The sequence below is a fragment of the Microtus oregoni genome, unplaced genomic scaffold (genome assembly GCF_018167655.1).
Source record: "Microtus oregoni isolate MIOR12 unplaced genomic scaffold, Mior012 000038F_ref0000394, whole genome shotgun sequence".
NCBI classification, from domain to species: domain Eukaryota; kingdom Metazoa; phylum Chordata; class Mammalia; order Rodentia; family Cricetidae; genus Microtus; species Microtus oregoni.
The window spans coordinates 3,612,014-3,633,853 of NW_024543097.1; the positions used below are offsets into that span (position 1 = coordinate 3,612,014).

The 21,840-nt window shown below is 39.5% G+C and overlaps 1 protein-coding gene across 8 annotated transcripts in view; it reads left to right on the forward strand.

Annotated features, from left to right (window-relative positions):
* Positions 1 to 21,840, forward strand: part of Unc80 (unc-80 homolog, NALCN channel complex subunit) — a 180,762-nt gene that overhangs the window by 44,289 nt on the left and 114,633 nt on the right. For 6 of the 8 annotated variants that reach the window (XM_041631949.1, XM_041631953.1, XM_041631950.1 and 3 more), the window contains 7 exons: positions 195 to 343; positions 2,756 to 2,922; positions 3,944 to 4,042; positions 7,804 to 8,018; positions 9,033 to 9,139; positions 10,200 to 10,296; positions 12,486 to 12,658. In XM_041631949.1, the coding sequence (XP_041487883.1) occupies positions 195 to 343; positions 2,756 to 2,922; positions 3,944 to 4,042; positions 7,804 to 8,018; positions 9,033 to 9,139; positions 10,200 to 10,296; positions 12,486 to 12,658 (1,007 nt within the window). The remainder of the gene's footprint in view (positions 1 to 194; positions 344 to 2,755; positions 2,923 to 3,943; positions 4,043 to 7,803; positions 8,019 to 9,032; positions 9,140 to 10,199; positions 10,297 to 12,485; positions 12,659 to 21,840) is intronic. The other 2 variants (XM_041631955.1, XM_041631951.1) reach the window with 1 other exon arrangement.

Here is a 21,840-nt window from a genome sequence, read left to right on the forward strand (position 1 = left end):
CCAGGGCCACATCACAGCACAGATTGTGACGCAGACTGGTTGTTTTTCTAATCTGCACAGGGATCATTACACTGGTAAATCTTAAATCACCGTGTCTGAACTTTCATGCAGACCTTCCCAGTTTCCTAGCTGCCAATCAATTCCTTACATCCTATGGTTGCTTATTGCCTTTAACACATGCCTTTGTGTTCCAGACAAGGCTGGATTTGGAAATAACTTCACCACAGTGGACAACAAATCCACAGCCCAAAATGTGGAGGGCATTATCGTCGGTGCCATGTTCAAGTCCCTCATCACACGCTGTGCCTCAACCACACATGAGCTACACAGCCCTGAGAATCTGGTGAGAAGTGTTCTCCCATTGCTAACAGCAGCTCACATCCTGTAACCTGGAAGAAGGAAAACTGACATCTAAACTCACAGTATCCACTTCTTTCCAGTGTCACCCCATCTCACCATGGAGCCCTAACCTCCTTATCTTCCTTTTCAACCACACAGGCTTGTGTTGAGCATGGTGATACGGATATGGGTACTTTTAGCCTTTCAGAAAGAAGGAGATGGATAGAATATGTTATTGATTCATGAAATATGAAAGGGTGTTATTACAAGAATTATTTGAAACTGTATTTACTTTCAAGAATTCATAAAAATATGCTATTGAAATTTGTTTCACTTTCTTTTATTGAACATTATAATCTTTATCTCCTCTAAATAAAAGCATGTGGTAATTCAGGAAATGAAGTTGCAAGTAGTGTGGGAGAAAACTATTATGAAATGTCCAAGTCCTTCCAAGAACAGGATGTCTTGAGATACTCAGTGTAGATACAAGAAGACAAACTTGACACAGATAGGTGAATTCAGGCCGCTTTGAGTACCAAAAGAGCATTCCTCCTACTTCTGTTAGATACTGTGATTTCTATATCGAAATGAGCTCATTTACACATGTGGACCTAGCTGCTGTTTTACTAAATGCAGGGCATTATTTTATATTATCCTAAACTGCGAAGTGCTTCATTTTAGATAAACATAACTTTTATAAACCAAATGGAAATTACTTTTGCTACGGTCAATGGCAACCCTGCAATGTTCTTGGACCTCAAATGGAACACAGACACCATTCATACATTCGTTTTGGTTCTGGCTAGACATGATATTTAAAGCTCATTGTGGTGCATGTGAGTTCTTACAAATCTTACTTTATAACTTCATACATAGGAGAAATATTAAATTCTTTACTTATCCATAGGCTTACCTTTGCCTATGAACTGCTATCCTAGCAGAATAACTCGAGTCAAACGAGTCACTCTTAGGTTTCCCCCTCCACAAAGTCTCAGGCAATGTATCTAGAGTGAGTAGAACCCAGCCATTGTCAGGAGCTGTTTACGACAGTGCTCCCTGCTGATGTGTAGGCCCTTGCAGGCCCTGGTGAAAAGAGAAAATTTGCTCTTAGCTGTCTTTCTCTTCCATGGATGGGCAAATGAAGAACTGAGCGCAAGACTCAAGGCCCTGCTCCCCACAGGACACAACGGACATTATTTCTGTTGTCCTTGAAGGTCCTTCTTCCTTCCTGAATATCATGAGCATAATTGTCCCATTGTAGTAGGGTTCTGAAAAACAAAGGTATCAAGGTCATTTTTTTTAGGTCCTTAAATTCTGTTTTACCACAAAGCTGAGGTAACTACCACTTTAAAGAAGGGAATCATGGAACAAAACTTAGTATCTCAAGGAAAAATAAGTATATACACATTTTTTAAAAATCAACCCACCACTGTTCTGGCATTATAGGCCCCTCTGCACAATTTTAGGTTCGTGGCCAGAGCACACTCAGTGCAACTGCAGCATACATATCATTTACTATGTATGTCCAGGAAAGTTCATCATCCTCACAATGATCAACCTTCATTAGAATTATATAAACGAATTACTTTACATAAAACCATAATAATCCAGGCCTTATGGAGAAGCTGATTAGGGGCTAAAGTTTCCATTCTAAACAAAATTCTGGTTACCTTTTTTTTTCCCTCTTCACCTCCTCCTCTTCTCTTTGGAACTCACAATTAATAGAGTAAACTGGGGCGTCCAACATTTAAGAGCACAGACTGATGTCTTCCAAGTGGTATAGCTGACTATGAGTTTGAAGCTTGCTCTCTATCCTCTCCTCTACTGAATATGTAGGGTAGCATTCTCCTGTAGGAAAAATGGGAAAACCAAACACATCTGGTTTTTGTTTTTTTGGTTTTTGTTTTTACCTCAGCAGACGGTACTATTTTTTATTATTTAAATAATATTATGTTTATTTCTAACAGTGAGGGGCAGACACAGTGGGAAAGGCATGTCTGCTAAAAGGGGAGGAGATACATGGAGTTTATAAAGGGTGTTTGGAGAATGGAAAATGAATAGAGTTTCAGAGACCTATGTACCAGTGCCTAGATTCTTCATCATGTGGTTGTTCGTCCAGACAAGGACATTTTGTCTTTATTCTGCTTTGCTCTGGCCACTAGGATGTGGGTGATAGTGGGTGAGTGAGCTTGGCTGTGGGCAGTGAGGGGACAGGGCTGGGATCTCAGCATAAGGTCTTGGTCAGGTCTGGCAGAGGCAAACACACCCATTATTGCAGGAGTGTTTTGTAGTCCTCCTTTCATGACTCCACTGCTCATCAAAACCCACGCGACTGACCTCTCTCCCCAGGACATCTCACCAGACAGCTTTCTGGTGACCTTGACTGCTCCCAAACCTTCTTCTTGCCTCCAAACAGGGATTGTACTGTGACATCCGCCAGCTGGTCCAGTTTATCAAAGAAGCTCACGGGAACGTCTTCAGGAGAGTGGCGCTTAGCGCTCTGCTTGACAGCGCTGAAAAGTTAGCGCCAGGGAAAAAGGTGGAGGAAAATGGACAGGAGTCTAAGCCTGCAGGTGGTAAAAGGTGGGAAGCTCTTTGAATATTAGTGTTTGTTAACCGTCAGGAGGACGTTACCCTTCAGCACGCTGTCCATGTGTCTCCCGGAGTGGTACAAAGTCGGCACAGGGATGGTAAAGCTATGCGATACAACTGGTATCGCTCACAGAGTCTGACTGAAGCTTTAATATAAATGACTTTTGAAGGTGGAAGCTTTGGGAAAATTGGGATACAAAGATCTGCCACATGAGTATAGATTAGTGTTTTCATAAATTATCACGGCAGTGGCTTTGTGTGAGAGTGAGTGTTCTATGAACAGCCGACTCTTTTGCCATGTGATGCCCTGTAACATCCTTCCCATAGCAACATGGTAAGAAGCCATCATCACCTGCCTTTGGTTTCCCAAGCCTCCAGAGCCATGAGTTAAATAAACCTCTTTTATTTATTTTTTTAAATGGAACGAGCTCATATACTCAAATTTCACTCTATAGTTCTTAATTGCATTGTAAAACTTTATCTTTGCTTTAGTCTTTTTAAAATATAATTTATAATTTTACCAAGAAAAGAGAAACAATTACCGACACCATGTTCTTTTGTTCAGTAAATGGTGTTCTAGAGGCAGTGAAAAGACAAATTGCTGGACTGGGACATAGCTCAGTAGTAAAGTACCTACTTAGCTTGTACAGTATCCTGGATTCAGTTCCCAACACTCCAGGGAAAAATTACTACACAATACTGTGTTGTTTATCTTTCCAGTAATTGTGTGTTTATTTCATGCCTACTGTATGTTAGACAGCCCTTACAAGGATTAAAAACATCTAGACTCCAAGTTTTGCTTGCATGTAAGGCCCCTGCTTGCTGTAGTGAGATACTGCTGGGGAATCAGATCTAGTAGTAAACTAACTTCCACACAAAATGGGCTCATGGGGAGAAATGCTAGCAAGCAGATGTGTTGCCAGTAGCCAACGGTTCCCTTTGTAGAGCATATGAGAGATCAAACAGTGATGATCTGCTCTGTTGTGATTGGTGCCATTTGCCATTTGTCTAGGTCGGAGGCAGGAAGCATTGCAGATAAGGGCCAGGTGTCCTCTGCACCTGAGGAATGTCGAAGCTTCATGTCTGGTCGCCCTTCACAGACACCTGAACAGTAAGCAGAATCAAGTTTTGTCTTCAATGAAGAGAATTAGGCATTTCACATTGAAAGAAAATTTATTTTCTAAACTTCTTTTGGGTCTTTGTTTCTTAATTTGATTTTTATTAGTTTGCTTTCATTTCCTTGAAACGTGGCCCTCTGCTCTTACAATTATATTCCCAGTGCCACCGATTGGTCCAGTGAGGCCAAATAACAACCTTTGTGCCTGGAGAAAGGCTCTCTAGTTGTATTTCCTTCGTGCCTTCCTTGTACCTCCGCCTTTCACTCAGCAGCAGTAAACATGAACATTGGCGTGCATTTGAGCTGCCGTGTACTTCCCTGTTTAAGGGTCACATCTTTAAAATGGATAAATTGCTCCTCATTATTCTCAATGAATACTCTTTTTTTTCTTTTAGAAAAAAAAAAGAAGAGTATGTTTCAAAATTGCTGAATTTCAACTGAAATGTAGACTCTACTTTATGGCACTGTGATCTTAGACCCATTCCAGTGTCTTAACATCAATATATCTAATTTGTTTGATTTTAGGGACAGGATTTCTCTGTTGCTTTGGAGCCTGTCCTGGAAATAGCTCTTGTAGACCAGGATGACCTTGAACTCACAGAGATCCACCTGCCTCTGCCTCCCAAGTGCTATTAAAGACCTGCGCCACCACCACCCAGCTTTCTCTCTGGTTTTCACACCGATGAAAGTCAAAAGCATCTTCAAGTTAGTGCCTGCAGAAGGTGTGAGGTTACTACAGACATTAAGTGCACAGACTAGGCCCATGTGAGCATATTACTCATTTGTCTTTGGGAATTATTTACACACACGTAGAGTGATCTACATTTCAAACATACATCATTGTAGCTGTACAATTTTGCTTCCCACAACCCTATTTAATTATATTATTGTTCTAGTAATTTTGCAAATATTCTAGGTATTAGTGTATCCTTCCTTCATAACAAGGTAAATTAAAGGTGAGAAGCCAACATTCATCAAACATAGGAGTATGCAAATGAGTTCTTCAAAACCATGAATGTCCACACAGTTCTTGTGTGCTTCAGAATCATAGAGATTGTGCCTTTTTGCAATTAGTTAAGTAAATGGGCCCAGTAACCACATGTATTTATTGATAAAGGTATAGCACCAAGATGGAGCTTCACTCATTTTAGATAATATACATGTTTCCAGAAGAAATGAATAATATGCATTCAGTGTATGAAGAATGTGCAATGCTCAGAGGATGGAACCTTCAACTTTCATTAAGCTTTCATTTCACTTTCTTTAACTTCTTTCTTCAGTATTAAACTTTAAGTTTTCCTTTACAGAAATCCTCAAAGACATGACAAGGGTCCAAATTTAGCTCCAAACAGAGCATAAAGAACTGGTAAAATAAATTTCATATTCAAGTGGCCAGAGGACTCATTAAAAGACATTAGAGGAAACATGATTTTTTCCCCCAATTAGCATTGGCAACTATTGAAGTAATCTGATAAATGAAAATATTCTAAAAGATAATTTTAATTTTCAAAATAAAATTGGCTATGCTAACACATGTTTGGGTTCATTTAGAACTCCAGATATTCTCTTTTTCGGTGTTTCCTCTACATTTGGCATATGACTGTTTTAACATGCCTTGCCATTGATACTTCTGCTTTCAATAGTGTCACAAATCTTCAAATATGGAATTTTTCCATCATTTAAATGGGTTCAAGAAATGAGCACACGAAGAATCCTTTGTTTAGAGAAAGGTGCCAAGTTCCTCCGCTAGTCTTGGCTCCTCCTCTACTCAGTTCTCTTCTCTCTCTGCTCCCCCACCCCACTCTGCCACCATTCACCCTGCTGCTGCTTCTTCTTCCTAAACACCCAACATTCCGAGTTAATAACTCTAGTGATGGTTGTTCTGATGCTCCTTGCTGCTAATGTAGCAGTGTCTTAGAGAGGGCAATAAATGACGACTTCCCTGAATATGGAAGATTCTCTTAACTGGGGCACTTACGCAGGCTCTCACCACCATGCCTCTTCTTTGGGAAGCCAAGAAGAGCCTGGCACACTGTTGCCCTCCTAGCTGACAGACTTGTCAATTCTAGAAACCTAGTTCAAATATATACCTATTCATAAATATAATGGCATAGTTTAGAAGAAAACCTTACAATATAAAGAACTTACTATGTGTATTTACTTCCTGAAGAGGATTGTATTATACAATATTATCAATATTTGGATCAATTCAGGACTCTACCCTGAAACATGTAAACAAAATTTACATAAAATCCTTAAATAAGTGTCATCACAACACTAAAACATTTTCTAGTATTATTTCTTTCCAAACTACAAGCATAATGCATGCTGTTCAAGATGTAAATATGGAAAACACAGAAGACTATACAAGGGAAATCAAAATACCAAAATACTACTACTAAAGCTACCTCTGCAAACCTTTCATTTTATGCTGGGAACATTTTTGAGCATGTACTTCCAAATTCACACCCAGACATGTGATCACCTGTGTGATTTCTAAAGGTTATTAACATTGTTTTATCCTATTTAACTCATTCGATCATTGCTTTTAACTTCGCAGTGGGTCAGAAATAGTGTCTAAGACAACCTTCTTCTGAAATAAGATTTTTTTAAACTGAATCACTTTTATTTTGAGAATAATACAAAGTTTTTGAATTTTGTCTGTAATAGTACTGGCTCGTCATGTTCATCTTAAAACCTGACTTATACCAGGAAGGAATTCTGACTGGAAGGCTGTCACGGAGAACCGTGCCTTCACCAGTGAAGGCAACAATGTGCATGGGAATTGACTAACGGCATTTGTAGCCAATGGTACACACAGTCAAGACTCTGTCACTATAGAAAGTCCCAGATTTAGACCCTGAGATTACATCCACGTTAAACATTGGCCACTCATACCTCTTCCTGTCTTATGAACAATCCCATCTTTCCCTTGATATTACTTCTTAGAAACTGAATTTCTTAGCTTAGGGGCTTGATATTGACTTTCAAAAATATACCTTGTTGCACAGAATATAAATGTTCCAAAAATACCAAGATGCTTTATCTCCAGTATGATGGGACATTACTTTCTCCTTCTAACCACATTAATCTTTTTTATCCAGTTTTAATGGATAAAAAAGAGAATTTTAGCTTATTATTGTTATTATTATTTCAAGATAAAGTTCTCATAATACTAGTCACTTCTCCTAATTGAAAACCTTTGTTCAGGTCTTCTGACATGTTCTTTTTGGTCAGACCTATATTTTCACTTTTAAACTTGACACGTTTTTCAACTTCATTGGCTGCAGAATGACATATCCCTTAAACATGATGATAAAATTTTGGTCACTCATTCATTGATTCATGGACATCCTTTTGAGAGTTTATTGGGTAGCCAGTGTGATACTGTGATGCAGGGAGGGCTGGGGCATCGCACAAGAGTGAGGGTGCTTTTAAAAAAGTTAAATATTTACTGGCATTTCAAGTGCTCCTGCTGTTATGACTCATACTGTAGGTGGACATCTGCAATAATATTTAGCCTTTTTATTAAAGTTGAAAAAATGACCACCTTCACGAGGTTACTGAGACAGCACTGTTTCCAGGAAGAGCTCAGAGCCAATGCTGGCCTCTCGACTCCCATGCTTTCTCCCACTCTTCTCCTATCCAGCCCATCAAAGAGCATCTTGCACAATTTGCCTAAAAACCAGAGCTGGGAGCCGAGAGGGCACTGAGCTGTGCGATGTTATTTAACCCCATTCTCTACTTCTCTGTAGTGATGAACAAATGCAAGGGGGCAATCTGGGACGGAAAGATTTCTGGCGCAAGATGTTCAAATCCCAAAGCGCAGCAAGTGACACCAGCAGCCAGTCTGAGCAAGACACTTCAGAGTGTACCACAGCCCACTCAGGGAACACCTCGGACCGGCGTGCTCGCTCCCGGTCGCGCAGAATCTCCCTGAGGAAGAAGTTGAAACTCCCCATAGGTAAAAGTATGTCTGTATTTATTTACGGATTCGCTTATTATCACGCCATCAAATCCATGAGTAATTGAGACAGAGCATGGCACGCGTGGGGGTGGGTGGGTCAGTGGATTGAGAAGAAAAGCTTTCAAGTTGCGAGCCCTCACCTGACATCCTTCCCTTGGTTCATTCATGCTTCTGCTAAATGCAGATATTTCCCAAATATCCACTGCATGTATCTGCTCTGTGCAAAATACACAACTCTTGGTGTTGCTGAATTTGAGCAGGAGTCCCTCCCACTAAAGCAGATCATCACAGAACTAAGTGCAGTTGCAAACTCTGAATTCTGTGAGGAGAAAACAGGCAGTACTATAAAGGCAGACTCAAACGAAGCCTGACCCACACAAAGTAAAAACGAGAAGAGTCCAAGGGTAATGTACAAAACTCATAGGCTGGAAGGAACTGGGAGGAACCCGTTCCATAGGAAAATGGCGGACCCACTGCCTCAGAAGAGCAAGCCTGATCATGTGCAAGTCAGGTGGCACTTTACCACGTCCCTCACACTCCCAAGTGTCAAAGAGAGCAGAACAATGCAAGCTGGTGAACCTTATAAAAGACAGTTGCGCGTGGTAAGAGAATCTGACAGAAAGCTGCCAGTGGCCCAGGCAAAAATAGAGGAACATTTAGATTGTGGATTAAGCAGAAACAGAGAAATAGACAGATTTGAGAACTGTTTAGGAGGTAGATGTATAGGTTTTCAAGAGATATGGAGAACTTGTCCAGCATGCGTGGATGGATTGTGGTTCTCTGCAGTGGAAGGGACCAGATCTGTTTGTCCTACACTTATGTGCTCGTGCCATTTTATAGTTCAACCCTGAACATTTTGATTCAAAACATGTATACTAAACACAACTTGGTTTTGCTTCTGTTTATACTAGAGCCATGTTGACTTTCATTGCTAGTTCAGTACGTGCTGGGATTTCTTTTAATCCATTTGAAATCAAAGGCTATAACAGCTTAATTTTTCAAAATATCGTTAACTAGGAAACTGGCTGAAGCGCTCCTCCCTCTCTGGCCTGGCAGATGGTGTCGAGGACCTCCTGGACATTAGCTCTGTAGATCGCCTGTCTTTTATCAGGCAAAGTTCCAAGGTAAACAGGACATTACTCCAGAAGTGAACATCAGGATCGCTGATTAAAAACTGTTGGGGCTAAAGAATGTTAAATGCATAGAAAGAGTTACACAAACCTTGGAGTTGAACAAGTTCAGAAATTAGACAAGCAATAGAAACTGAAATATTTGCTTATTAAACTACCATAAGAGCAAAACTAAGAGAAGATGCAGTAAATAGCTTTGCCTACATCTGTATAGCTATATGTATATATGAAGAATGTGGTAGAGTGACAGAAATTAAGTAAATATCATTGGAATTCTTATGCACATATTTTTTTTGCAAAAATTCCAGACAGTTATTTGAGTCTGCTTGCCTCTAGCTTCCTTCCCTTGCTAAGTTATTTCAGTCTTACTGAGTTGACCTTAAGTCAATAAAGCCAAGTCTAGTAGTGTCTTGGAGAGCTTAGTGGCAGACTAAGTGAACTTAGTCTTAGTTCCAGTCCAACTGGGGCTATAGAATGAGTTCAAGACTAGCCTGATTCGCCTGGGCAATTTAGTGAGTTAATAAGTCAACAAGAAGGTTAGGGATGTAGCCCAGTGATAGAGCGCTTGCCTAGCGTGTAACAGTTCCTACATTCAATTCTAGGAGAGTGAAAAACGAGGGAGAAAAAGGAAAAAAGGGGGAGGAATGGAAGGAGGAAGAGAGGAAGGGGAGTAGGGGAGAATATTATGTTATAAATTGACTTGTAAATTTAAGTGAGTCTCACCATCTTTCTCTTTGATTTCTAGCTGTGGTTGAGTTCACTAAGGATAAATCCGACATTCGTTTTGGACTTTACCCGAATTAACACTACACATGTCTAAGTTGTTTACTAAATTATTTTCCCATTCAGCGTCTGATCTTTCATCTGGCATTCCTCGCACCTGCAGTGACATCTTTTTTGGAACATGAGAATGTATTACATAACAGCACTTATTAGATGTGGAAGCCAGAGACCATTTTCACGCCCTAAACAATGTACTTTTCAAACCAAGGGCTAGTAGAACCAACCCAGCGATTGGCTGCGGACTAGCTAATGGCTTTCCTTTTCTCCCCAGGTCAAGTTCACTAGTGCTGTCAAGCTTTCTGAAGGTGGGCCAGGGAGTGGGATGGAGAATGGCCGAGAAGAGGAGGAGAATTTCTTCAAGCGTCTGGGTAACTGTCAATAAATAACCCAAGGATCCTGTTCAGCTTTTCTTCTTTTCAGTTACTTAAATACTTCTCTGTTTCTTTTTTCCCCAAAATTGTCTCTTAAAAAATAGTCATTTTCTATTTGTATTATCTTTTCCTTTGTTCTTTAAATGTGTCTTTCACTGCTATCTATAGCTTCTTTATTACCAGTTTTGTGGAAGAGACATTTATAGAAGCCTCACTGTGATTCTCACCCCCTGGTGGGCACTGAGTGTGCAGAGAATAAGACATGACTTCTTGTCTTTGTTAGAATCTGAGAGTCACAGGACCTTCTATCCACCCACCACTCAGCTTCAGAGTTCTGTTCATCGCTTCACCGCGTGGCTGACAGGTGGCCACCCTCCCTCTGTGCACTTCCGCTGAGGGGGAGTGTGCAACTTAACAAAGCAATTTGTTCCAGAGTCAGACAGCTTTAATTGTTAGGAAATCTTTCCTTGTAATCTGAAAATATATTTGCCCATAAACTTGATGATCTGTCCTAGTGATGACATCTGCAACCACACATACATAGCTACACACAGTGCCGCAACCCCTCTCACTCATTTCCTCTTCTCTCTTTTGATCTCTTTTTGCCTAATATCTTTGGTTTCTTTAGTTTTTATTCCATAGAAGCTTTTCTGGTTCTAACATGTCCTGACTTCTCTCTCTCTCTCTCTCTCTCTCTCTCTCTCTCTCTCTTTCTCTCTCTCTTTCTCTGTGTGTGTGTGTGTTTGTGTGGTAGATGGTGAGCACTGTAAACTGTGGAGCTTTAGATGGAATACAGCAGGCCATATTTGAAATTAATCAGTGCAGCCGATAGTCTAACTAAGTCATGGTTATAGCAAATGTGTGAACAGAACTTTAAGATACATGATCAGTGTTCTCATCACATAGCTGCTTGTATTGGTCAGTTTTTGCTAGTTTGTCATTCTGTCAATGAGTGTCATGATAAGGTTTCCTGTGTCCACCTAGGCTGGAACTTTTGGGTTGTTGTGGAGCACTTGTTTAATATTTAAGGATTTAGATTTGTTTCTCAGTACTGAAGAAGGTAAAAACTCCTGCCAAGGCTCTTCCTGACAGCCTAGGTCTTTGACAGCTTCATCATTCCAGTTTGTTCACTCTCTACCCACTTCCTGTGGAATTTCAGAGACAATCTCTAGTGTTCAGAATCATCAACATCATAAAGACAATGTTTCCCTGTGTGCTCTATGAGAATGATGCTAATGTGTATCCTGAGGTCTGTGCTGTGCTAGTTCGATGTCACCTGGCTGGTGCTGGGACCATATCTCTAAGTTCTTTCTACACACTGGAGTGTTAACTCGATGTACCTGCAACATAAACCTAAGAAGATGGGGTGGGAAATGTTCCTTGTTAATGAATGTTTTCCATGCACTATAGATTTCCATATGCTGTAGGTAGAATGTTTGCATCCATATAAAGTTCATGTTATGAACTTCCAGCTCAAAATGTGATAACATTTGGAAATGAGAATTTGGAAAGGTGGTTAGGTTTAGAAGATATCATGAGGGTCACATGACCATGAATGAGTTTTAGTACTCTTATATAAAATAGAGATATCTCTGTGCACATACAAGGAAAGGGCATTTGAGGATATAACTAAACCAGAAATAATTTACTGTCCTTTAACCCAAGATCAGATTTGCAGGCCACAGAGTTGTGAGAGGCAGATATTAGTGGTTTACAAGTCTGCTGGCCTGTGGTATTTTATCATAGCTGCTCTAATTAACAAAGGCACCTGACTTTCCCATGTGCAGAATATTCTCTTTCAAGGAAGAGATGAGAATATCTTTGGGTTGTTGTCATTCCCATTGATTTCTCTGCACTCTCTTCCTCAACTGTGAGCCTAAAACTTAAGCGCCCACTTTTGTTTATTTCAAATGCGCCAATCTCATGCACAACTTAGAGATAGACTGACAAAGAAATCGGACCCTCCGGGGAAGTTGTTGAGTGAAAATCCTGAATTTTTATCTGTTGCGTGTAACCAATTAATACAAGCCAAAATGTGTTCATAGCAGCATCTTAGAGGTGCAGAGGACAGGAAAGAGCGGGAGAGAGTTTTCAGGCCATCAGTACGGAAAACGTACTGGTGTGACTTTGAGACTGGTTTATGATCCATTTCCCTCTCTCCTTTCACAATGACACAACCACTACAGGTTGCCACAGTTTCGACGATCATCTTTCTCCCAACCAAGATGGTGGAAAAAGCAAAAATGTGGTGAATCTGGGAGCAATCCGGCAAGGCATGAAACGTTTTCAATTTCTGCTCAACTGCTGTGAGCCAGGGACAATTCCTGATGCATCCATCCTAGCCGCTGCCTTGGACCTAGTAAGTTACAGAATTTCTCCACCCTTACTCATATTGATGCTAGCAATGGATGAAAGCAAGGATCACTATTCCTAACCCTAATGATGGGTTCATATTTGCTTAGTTTTGTCAGAATTAGTGCCAAAATGGGGAAGAAAGATGGTAAGAGAAGTAGATAGAAGGGGGAAATATTAATAAATCACTAGAAGGTAGCATGTTTTAGCAGCGTAATCATTGGTATGTAAAATCATTCTAACCTCAGGATGCCTGAGGTGGAAAACTGACCTAACATTTATTAGCCCAATAACTATAAAATGAGACTTAATGCCACTACCAAACTTTCTTTTCGGGGCTGATGCAAGGATTAAATAAGATGCTAAGTAGAAAAGCCCCCACACAGTGCCTGCAATATACTACCGCTCAATATAATAGTCTTACATGTTCATGTATTAGTTCTTGGGGTTGTTTGTTTTGAAACAGGGTCTCACTGTGTATCTCTGACTAGCCTAGAACTTTCTATGTAGACCAAGTTCCTCAGAGATCTGCCTACCTCTTCTTTCCCAAGTACTGGGATTAAAGTTGTGTGTTAGTTACCAAATACTTGACATATTACTCCTAACTAACTTAACAGGCATCCATTGAGATCTTCCTCAGTGGTAAGCATGGTCCTAGCAATTACAAAGATGCAAACTTAGCCGAAGAACCAAGTTGTGTTTTACATCTAAAGGCTTTCTGTGTTTAGTCATCTAGTCTTCTCAGTGAGGGTCACAGCCTAAGATAGCATGCCTTGTGCCTTTCCACAGCCAGAGCCAGGAAGATCACATTATAGCCCAGTGGCAGAAAGTCCACAAAGGTTAGACTGGGTCCCAGGCCTGTCTTCTGTCCTCAGATAACCTATATTCTGTACCCTTTTATGTTGATTCTTCATAAAAAGTTATCTGAAGTCACTTTAAGAATGTCAAAAACTCTGCTAGCTCAGGTGACTTTGATCAAGGTCATATGCTAATTTTGTGCTAAAACTGGGATCAGAACAGAATCTTCTAATTCCATTCAGGACTATTATAGCAACACCATATGTTTTCCCTGTCAAGCGAGTATTTAAATAAATTAAAATTAGTATCAGGACACTTTGGAAATATATGTATATGTCCTCATAATTAAGTAAGTTGCGAATACTTTTTTAACGATTCAAACATGCATTTGATTCTTTAAAGATATTTCTTATTGTAAGAATACATGATAAATTCATAATAGGAAGACCTGAAATATTTTCGGTCTTGAGTATTCACACCACATTCATTCTTCAAACCAGTTACTCTTAACATTTGGCAACATTGATTCTTTTAGATTTGAGTGAAAGTTGTGAAAATTCTCCCAAGAAAAACAGCTATAGACAAAATTTAGAATGTATATCAGATTTCCCACAGAGCTGATCTATGGAAACTCAAGAACTCTACCTCAATGTGTCATCACTAGCAAGGAGACTCATCAGGCAACTGGAATTACTTCATTTATATTCATTGGTGATGGAAAACCAGAAGGAGCCCATTCACCATTGCTTCCCATGTGGAAACTTCTTAGCATTTATATTAAGATATGTATGTGTGCCTGTAGAAACACATGGCTTGCCTCAAGAACACTCTGAGGGATTTGAAGAAGAATATCAGTAAAACAAATTAATGCTTGCTTCTGAATCATAACAATTTTAATTACAATATGTTTGTTATTTCTAATCTCATAAATTTCATGGTAAAAAACAAAAAAAGTAGAGGTTAGTGCATGATTAGTGTCTTTTGCCTCCAAGCAGAGACACATTTCCTGAAGCATGTGTGGATGGATACACAGTGATGGACTCGGCTGTGTAGGATGGGAGAGGAAATACGCTCGTCATCAATAATTATATGTAATTATATTCAGTGGAAGCAAACTTTCAGTCCTGGAGCAGTGGGTGGGTAGGGCTAGGTTTTCATACCTGGGAGTCTTTTATTCTAGTAAAGACCAAACATTGTGCCCAAGTTCAAAAATCCAAATCCCAGATGTCAGAATCAGTCAAAAGTTAAAGAAGTCAAAGAGTGTCCATTATCAAGCAATGGGGGTGACTCGTTGGTTTGAATAAAAGCAGAGTTGATGAAGTACATGATAAAGGAAAAAGAGGAGAGGCCAAAGAGGAGAGGGAGATGGAGGTTGGCAGAAGGGATAGTAGAGATGAATAATGGCAAGTTTCACTCCATAGACATTATGGAGTACTTCCACATTATCTTACTTGTTGGTGTAAGCTCAAAGGGATCAGGCCAGGATATGGTCCCCAAATGCAGGCACACTCAGAACCATTCCACAACTGTGAGAAGTGGAGAAACTGAATTTGCAACTGTATACTGACAAGCCAGCTGAGAGAAAGGAACGTGTAGGTGCATATTTTGTGATCCTGATTTAGGTGGCATTTGGTGCTGTTGGTCACTTGTACAGGTACGGCAACTGTAATTTGTCAATAGAGATCTAGGTTAGGAGTTCCTCAAGATTGCTCTTGTGTTCACAAATATCCCCTCTGTATTTGGTTTTCCCAAGCATCTAATCTAGCTGCTTCTTATTTTTAATGAATGCCTCTGTTTTATAATATTTTTTTATTTTCTCTAATGCATTTGTAACTTTTTTGTTTTTTTGTTTTTCAAGACAGGGTTTCTCTGTAGTTTTGGAAGTAGCGCTGTAGACCAGGCTGGCCTCGAACTCACAGAGATTCGCCTGCATCTGCCTCCAGAATGCTGGAATTAATAGCGTGCACCACCACTGCCTGGCAATGCATTTATAGTTTTAGTGATATATATAAGATACAGAAATTATTATGGAAACACAAAGATATAGAAAATATAGATAAGTTAACAGATATTAACAGATATGCATTGGCAATAGACATTAAGCTAGAGGTAAATAACATATGATAGATGATAGATAGAAAGATGATAGATACATGATAGATAGATAGATAGATAGATAGATAGATGATAAATAGATGATAGCTAAATCCATAATACATGCCTGCATTCATATATACATCATGCATGTATGTGTGCATAGATGCATAAAAACAGATACACGGATAGACAGAGTCAGGCACACAGGGTACAAATGCAGATATATAGATCAAGACATAGTTATAAATTCTGCTTTTTGTCAAGCAGTTAAGGGCAGAAGTGGAAATGTGAACTGGGTTCAGAATTATGTTATAGGTAGTTTTATCATATGAACTATTTTTTCCTGTTGTTTTTAGATATGGCTTAAATTGAATTTTGTATTAAAACATAATTTTTCTTTTTTATTTTTTAAATTTTATTTAACATTTCCACCTCCTCCCATCCTCCCTTTTCCCTCCCCCTCCTCTCTCCCCTTCCTCCCACTCTACTTCCCCCACTCATACTCCCCCCACTCCCTCTCCCACTACTCCCCCTCGCTTTCCAGTCCAGTCAGGGTGCCCTGCCTTGTGGGAATTCCAACCCCCCCCCCCCATGATCCAGGTCTAGGAAGGTATGCATCCAAAGAGAGTAGGTTCCCAAAAAGCCAGTACATGAACATAATTTTTCTTTCATTGCTTAATTGATCATACAATTTAGATGTGACTCCTTTTTTCAAATTGTCATTTTTTTATTCTCAGAAACAGAAAGTACTACTAGGTAAAGGAGAAACAAGAAACTTGCATAGTCAATTCTAACAAATGAAAGTTTGTTTGTTTGTTTGTTTGTTTTTAAATAATCTTACTATTACTACTACAAGCATGAAATCCAAAATCATTGATTTAAAGTCAATGCAGCTATTTCTCATAATCATTTTCTTTAGTATAAATATATCAATAGCTTAAGCTTATTTCTAGCTATCTCTTACATCTTAAATTAACCTATTTCTCCTATTTTATATTTACCACAAGGCTCATAGCCTGCTGGCAACGTTCCAGCTGGTGGCTTGCATCTTTCTCCTCTGGCAGCTCAATGATTCTGCCTACTTTCTCCCAGCATTCAGTTGAGCTTTCCTGCCTAGCTCTCTTCTGCCCTATCACAGGCCAAAGCATTTTCTTTATTCATTAACCAATAAAAGCAACACATATATAGAAGGATGTTCCACACCATTTCTCCTTTTCTGTCAAAATGAAAGGGAGGTTTTAATTTTAACATAGTAAAATTGCATATAGCAAAACAGATATCAAGCAAGAATTATAGTTATGACATTTATATATACTATATCTTTATCAGAACTAGGGAAAACTGTAACTATCTATTTTTCAACTCCATCAAAGACTCCAGAAGAATATAATATTACTTAAGTTAAGAGGAAGTGAATTGTAAGCAACTTCCAAAATTCTAGAATTAGCAGAGACATCTCACTTCCTGGACAGTCACCCAAAGTTCTTCTTTATTGTTGAAGCATCCATCTTTGGCCTACAGGCCCATTGTATCCACCAGACTTTTCCATGAAGCAGGAAATTTGATCTGTTCTGCCTTGTAATGGCAAAGTTCATCAGTTGCTTTCTTCTGTGTCCTGCAGAATGTCTGGCAGACTCTTTCATGAAGCAGGAGCCCCAAAGGACTGTCCCATCTTTAGGCAAATTCAGCAGTCATTTTTCTGTGGGTCCTGCATGTCCAGTTTCTATACAGAATAACATCAAGCAGTCCAGGCAAGAGCAGCTTCTTGCCCAAATGGAGCCAATCTCTATAAGGGGCCTCTTCAATGCCCATCCTCCTCTTGAAGCAATTGGTGCTGCCAGGAGCAAATGTGTCTCATGTCATGAAATGTCCTAAGTTATTAAAATATTTTAAGTGACATATTCTGAAGATCTCTGAAAGATTTGAAGAATTCCTATCTAAGTGAAATATATCTCTATATATCCAAAAAACCTAACTAACATGACTATAAGCTTGACTATTATAGATGACCATCTATTAAGCTGTATTTCTTAAGTATACATTTTATTTTTAAATGAGGTTCACAAACACAATACAATCAAGAATAGAAATATGCATATAACAAAACTGACCTAAAATTTGTATCAATAAAGCAGGATCCATACCAATGCAAAGGAATGAACAAGCAGCTTCCTCCTACAGACTTGTTTACAAAAAGGGTCCCTTTCACACTAAAGTTATAGGATCTGCCAGCACAAAAGGAAGCAGTCTAGGTAAGCTTGTGTTTACTGTGTTCACAGTCTATCCTTATTTATCCAGTAGAATTTGGAATGTGTGTAGCTAATGACTTCTAGTTTGAGGGTAACTTATTAGCATGAAAACAACAATGATGTTAGTTGGGTTTACTACCAGTTTTCATTCATTTGACACATCCCATGTGTGGCATTATAGAACGCTTCCTCATCTGTGACTGGAAAAATCTAATTACATTCAATTATTTGGCCTCATAAATAGGTTGAATTTAAGAAAATGATCAGTCATATCCATGATAGATCTCACAAAATAGTGATTTTAAGATTCCTACTCTCTTACCTAATGGCCTACCCTGTGCCTAGAAGAACCACTGCTTCGCTAACACACTTTGTTTCATATTCCTTTACCTGATTTTGAAATTTCCTGGTCGCAAAGCCATGCATTCCTTTCTGTTAAGGGTTGGGTTTCTCCTGATGCAGTTAGTGCTGCTCCATTAATTTTCACTGAAGAATTGATTCATTAACTATCACACAAGTTATAAACTCATTTTATCTACATATTTCTATTTTTTCCAGAATTTTTGTAGTTCTGGATGATACTTCTATAAATGTTATTGTACATGGGCCTTGACTCAGAATAGTTTCTTAGGTATACAGAAGAATTAAATTCTGCTTATAATTTTGCATTTATCTTTCATACTAATTGCAAGAATTCTACATCGGTGCCAGTTGTGTAATGAAGGTTCACACTAGTCTGTGTGGTTTTTTGTTGTTGTTGTTGTTGTTGCTGTTGTTGTTGTTGTTTTGTTTTGTTTTTTGATTTTCGAGACAGGATTTTCTACCTGTCCTGGAACTAGCTCTTGTAGACCAGGCTGGCTTCAGACTCACCGAGATCCGTCTGCCTCTGCCTTCCAGTGCCAGGATTAAAGGTGTGTGCCACCACGGCCTGACTTAGTCTGTGTTCTTGCTTATGTTTTTGACTTGTTTACAGCATTATTTTTACCAGTCTGGAGCCCCAAAGTTATCGACTTTGTGTTTCAACAGATGGTTTAAGATGTCCTTACAAAGATTTAGTGAATAATTTAGTTTGTGTCTTTGTTTGTCCTTTACTGATGAATTAAGTGGTGCATACCTTGATTCCCAGCACTCGGGAGCAGAGACAGGCAGATCTCTGGGAGTGTGAGGCCAACCTGGTCTACAGAGTGAACTTCAGGACAGCCAGAGCTACATAGTAAGATCCTGCCTCAAAACAAACAAAATGAATCAAATAAACCAAAAAAAAAATTGTTGTAGATGGTGCCAATACCAATTGGTGCTCTGTATTTTTTTTTACAGTGCATCATTTCCTCATTTGTGGCTTTTATTGCCTTCATTTACCTGCTGTCTTTTAACAAAGAGAATTTTTAATTAATTTAAGATAATTTAATTAATCTATATTTTCCTTTATGGCAAGCATATTTTCTTATTTTTCCTCTTCTGCTTGGTATGTGTGTGTGTGTGTGTGTGTGTGTGTGTGTGTGTGTAATGGCATGTGTGTGAGTTCATGTGTGAATATAAGCACATATATATATCATCCCAGGCAGAGATCAAAAGACAACACTGGGTGTTGGTCCTTGTTTGAGTGAGGATCTGTTGTTCATGGGCACGGGCTAACCGTAGTTAGTTGGCCTTCAAGATTCTGGAGATCTATTCTCTGACCCATACCCCAGGAGCCCTGAGATTACGTATGAGCTATGCATTCTGGAAATAAGAACTAGGTTCTTCTCATGCTTAAATTGGTGGTGCACGCCTTTCATCCCAGCACTCGGGAAGCAGAGGCAGGTGGATCTCTGTGAGATCAAGGCCAGCCTGGGCTACAGAGAGAGTTCCAGGATAGACTCCAAAGCTACACAGAAAAACTCTATCTTGAAAAACCAAAAATAAAAAAATCAAAGAAACAAAACATTTCCCCACGTTTAGCAAATTCTGTTGGCTCCTTCTCATTTCGCCCAGCATTTTCTGCAAGCTCACATTCTCTCTGAAATATGCCACACCAGAGGGGAAGCAGATGCCAGGCTCTCTCAGCCATAGTGGTTTTGAAAACATTTCTGTTTTTACCTCTACTTGAAGCTGCTTTTGATGAAATTGTTAGCAAGTCATAGGCTGACATTTTCTTTCTGCCCTTCCAAGATGTCATTCCGTCCCTGTCTTAAGATTCCTCTCTGGCAATCAGTAACCGAGACTGACCCTATTCCAGTCACCTTTAATGCCTTCTGGTTGCTGTTGCTAGCTTAGTTTCTCTGAAATGCTTCTGCCATATATTACTAGAGGTTCATGAGGCCCCTAAATTGTACCTTGGCATATTATAAGTATTCTGGAAAATCCTCAGCTGTTGTCTTTTTGATATAAGGGTCTTCATATTTTCTCTTTCCTTCTGGACATTACAGGTACATTTGAGGTTTAATTTTATCCCCTGACCTTGACAGCCTCTTCCATTTCATTTCTTTGTCGCTCTCAGCACTGTGTCTTAGAAAATGTTCAGATAGTACATTCGCTTCACTGTCTCTCTTTCAAGTGAATCTGATCCCATGGTTATTTAATTTAATTTATATAAATTTAATTTATGTGTATGGGCATTATTCCCTGCATGTTTATCTATGCACCATGTGCGTGCTTAGGGCCTGCAGAGGCCAGAATATGATATTGGACTCCCTGAGACTGAAGTTACAGATGGCTGTGAACTATAATGTGGGTTCTTGAATCAAACCCAGGCCCTCTGGGAGAGTAACCAGTTCTTCACACTGCTGAGCCAATCCCCCAATCTTAATCAAGGCCAAGGCTGCCCACCACAGGGTATTTCATAGGTCTGGAGAATCTTAGACTTTTACAACCTGGAGATTACTGCTGGCATCTAGTGACCAGCTATCAAAGATGCTGACAAACATCTTAGTCATAGCGTGCTGTCCACAAAACAGAGGATCCCACTGAAATGTTAACAGTACTGATGCCATAGATAAATAAACAAGCAAACAAACAAAACCTCAACTAACCTATGTTTTAACCTATATTTTGGATTTTAAATTGCAAGAGCAGTGCTAATTTTTTATTTGTAAGAGGTCAATAGTAGAACATTCCAATAACCGCAGCATTCAGAACACACAGCGCGGGGCTACCTAATGAAACCCTTAACTCAAAAGGAGTAAACAGAGTTAACTTCACATAGAAGTATGGCCTAACCGCCACCAACTTGAGACTAGATATTTAATCAGCAGACTAAAAGCTCTCAGAGCAGGTATTTCTAGCTCATCCCATGCCCCCCCCCCCCCCCATGATTGCACTTTCTACTTGCCTTCTCTGGTCTTCCATCTCTCTTTAGAAATTAAAAGAAAGTTAGAATTTTGTCTAGCATCTTTAGGTGTCTTAAACCAAAGGAAGTTTGTCTTCCTACCCAGTCCAGTATATGAAAGAGAAGACCTCATTAGTCTGTTAAAATACTAACTCAAAACATGACCATGACTTGAGTAAACGTGAAAACAACTATGCTTCTAGACCGGGAGGTAAGCGACCATGCCACCCAGCTGCCCACAGCTATTGCTGACGTGGAAAAGGGCAGCTTGTCAGCTAATGCGTCTGTTATTCAGTGATCTCATTCAAGGAGAGAATTCAGTACCAGCAAAGTAATAAACATTCACTCAGAAGCATACGCCCTCTGGCAAAAGATAAAAAAGAAGGAAAGAAAAAAATTCCAACACACACTGAGACCCATAAAAACTGCTTATTCTCATTGGTTTTAAATAAACGTATCTCACACCAGCAAGCACTTTATATTTTATTGTAAGGCAATAAAAATTATGTGATTTCCCCGGGGACCATCATAAAATATTTAGCTTTCAAAAAAGTAGGTAGTTCCAGTGCAATGTTAGGTGAATTTTCAGGATCTGTTGAGGTTTCTTCTCACATAACAAGCTAAGATCCGTCCCTGAGGGAAAGGGCTGTACTGCAATTATACCCTCCAATTAACTGTTGGGTCCTGGGAAATCTATTTCCAGGTCCCCAGGCAGAAGACAGCCAAGCTGTTTGGGTT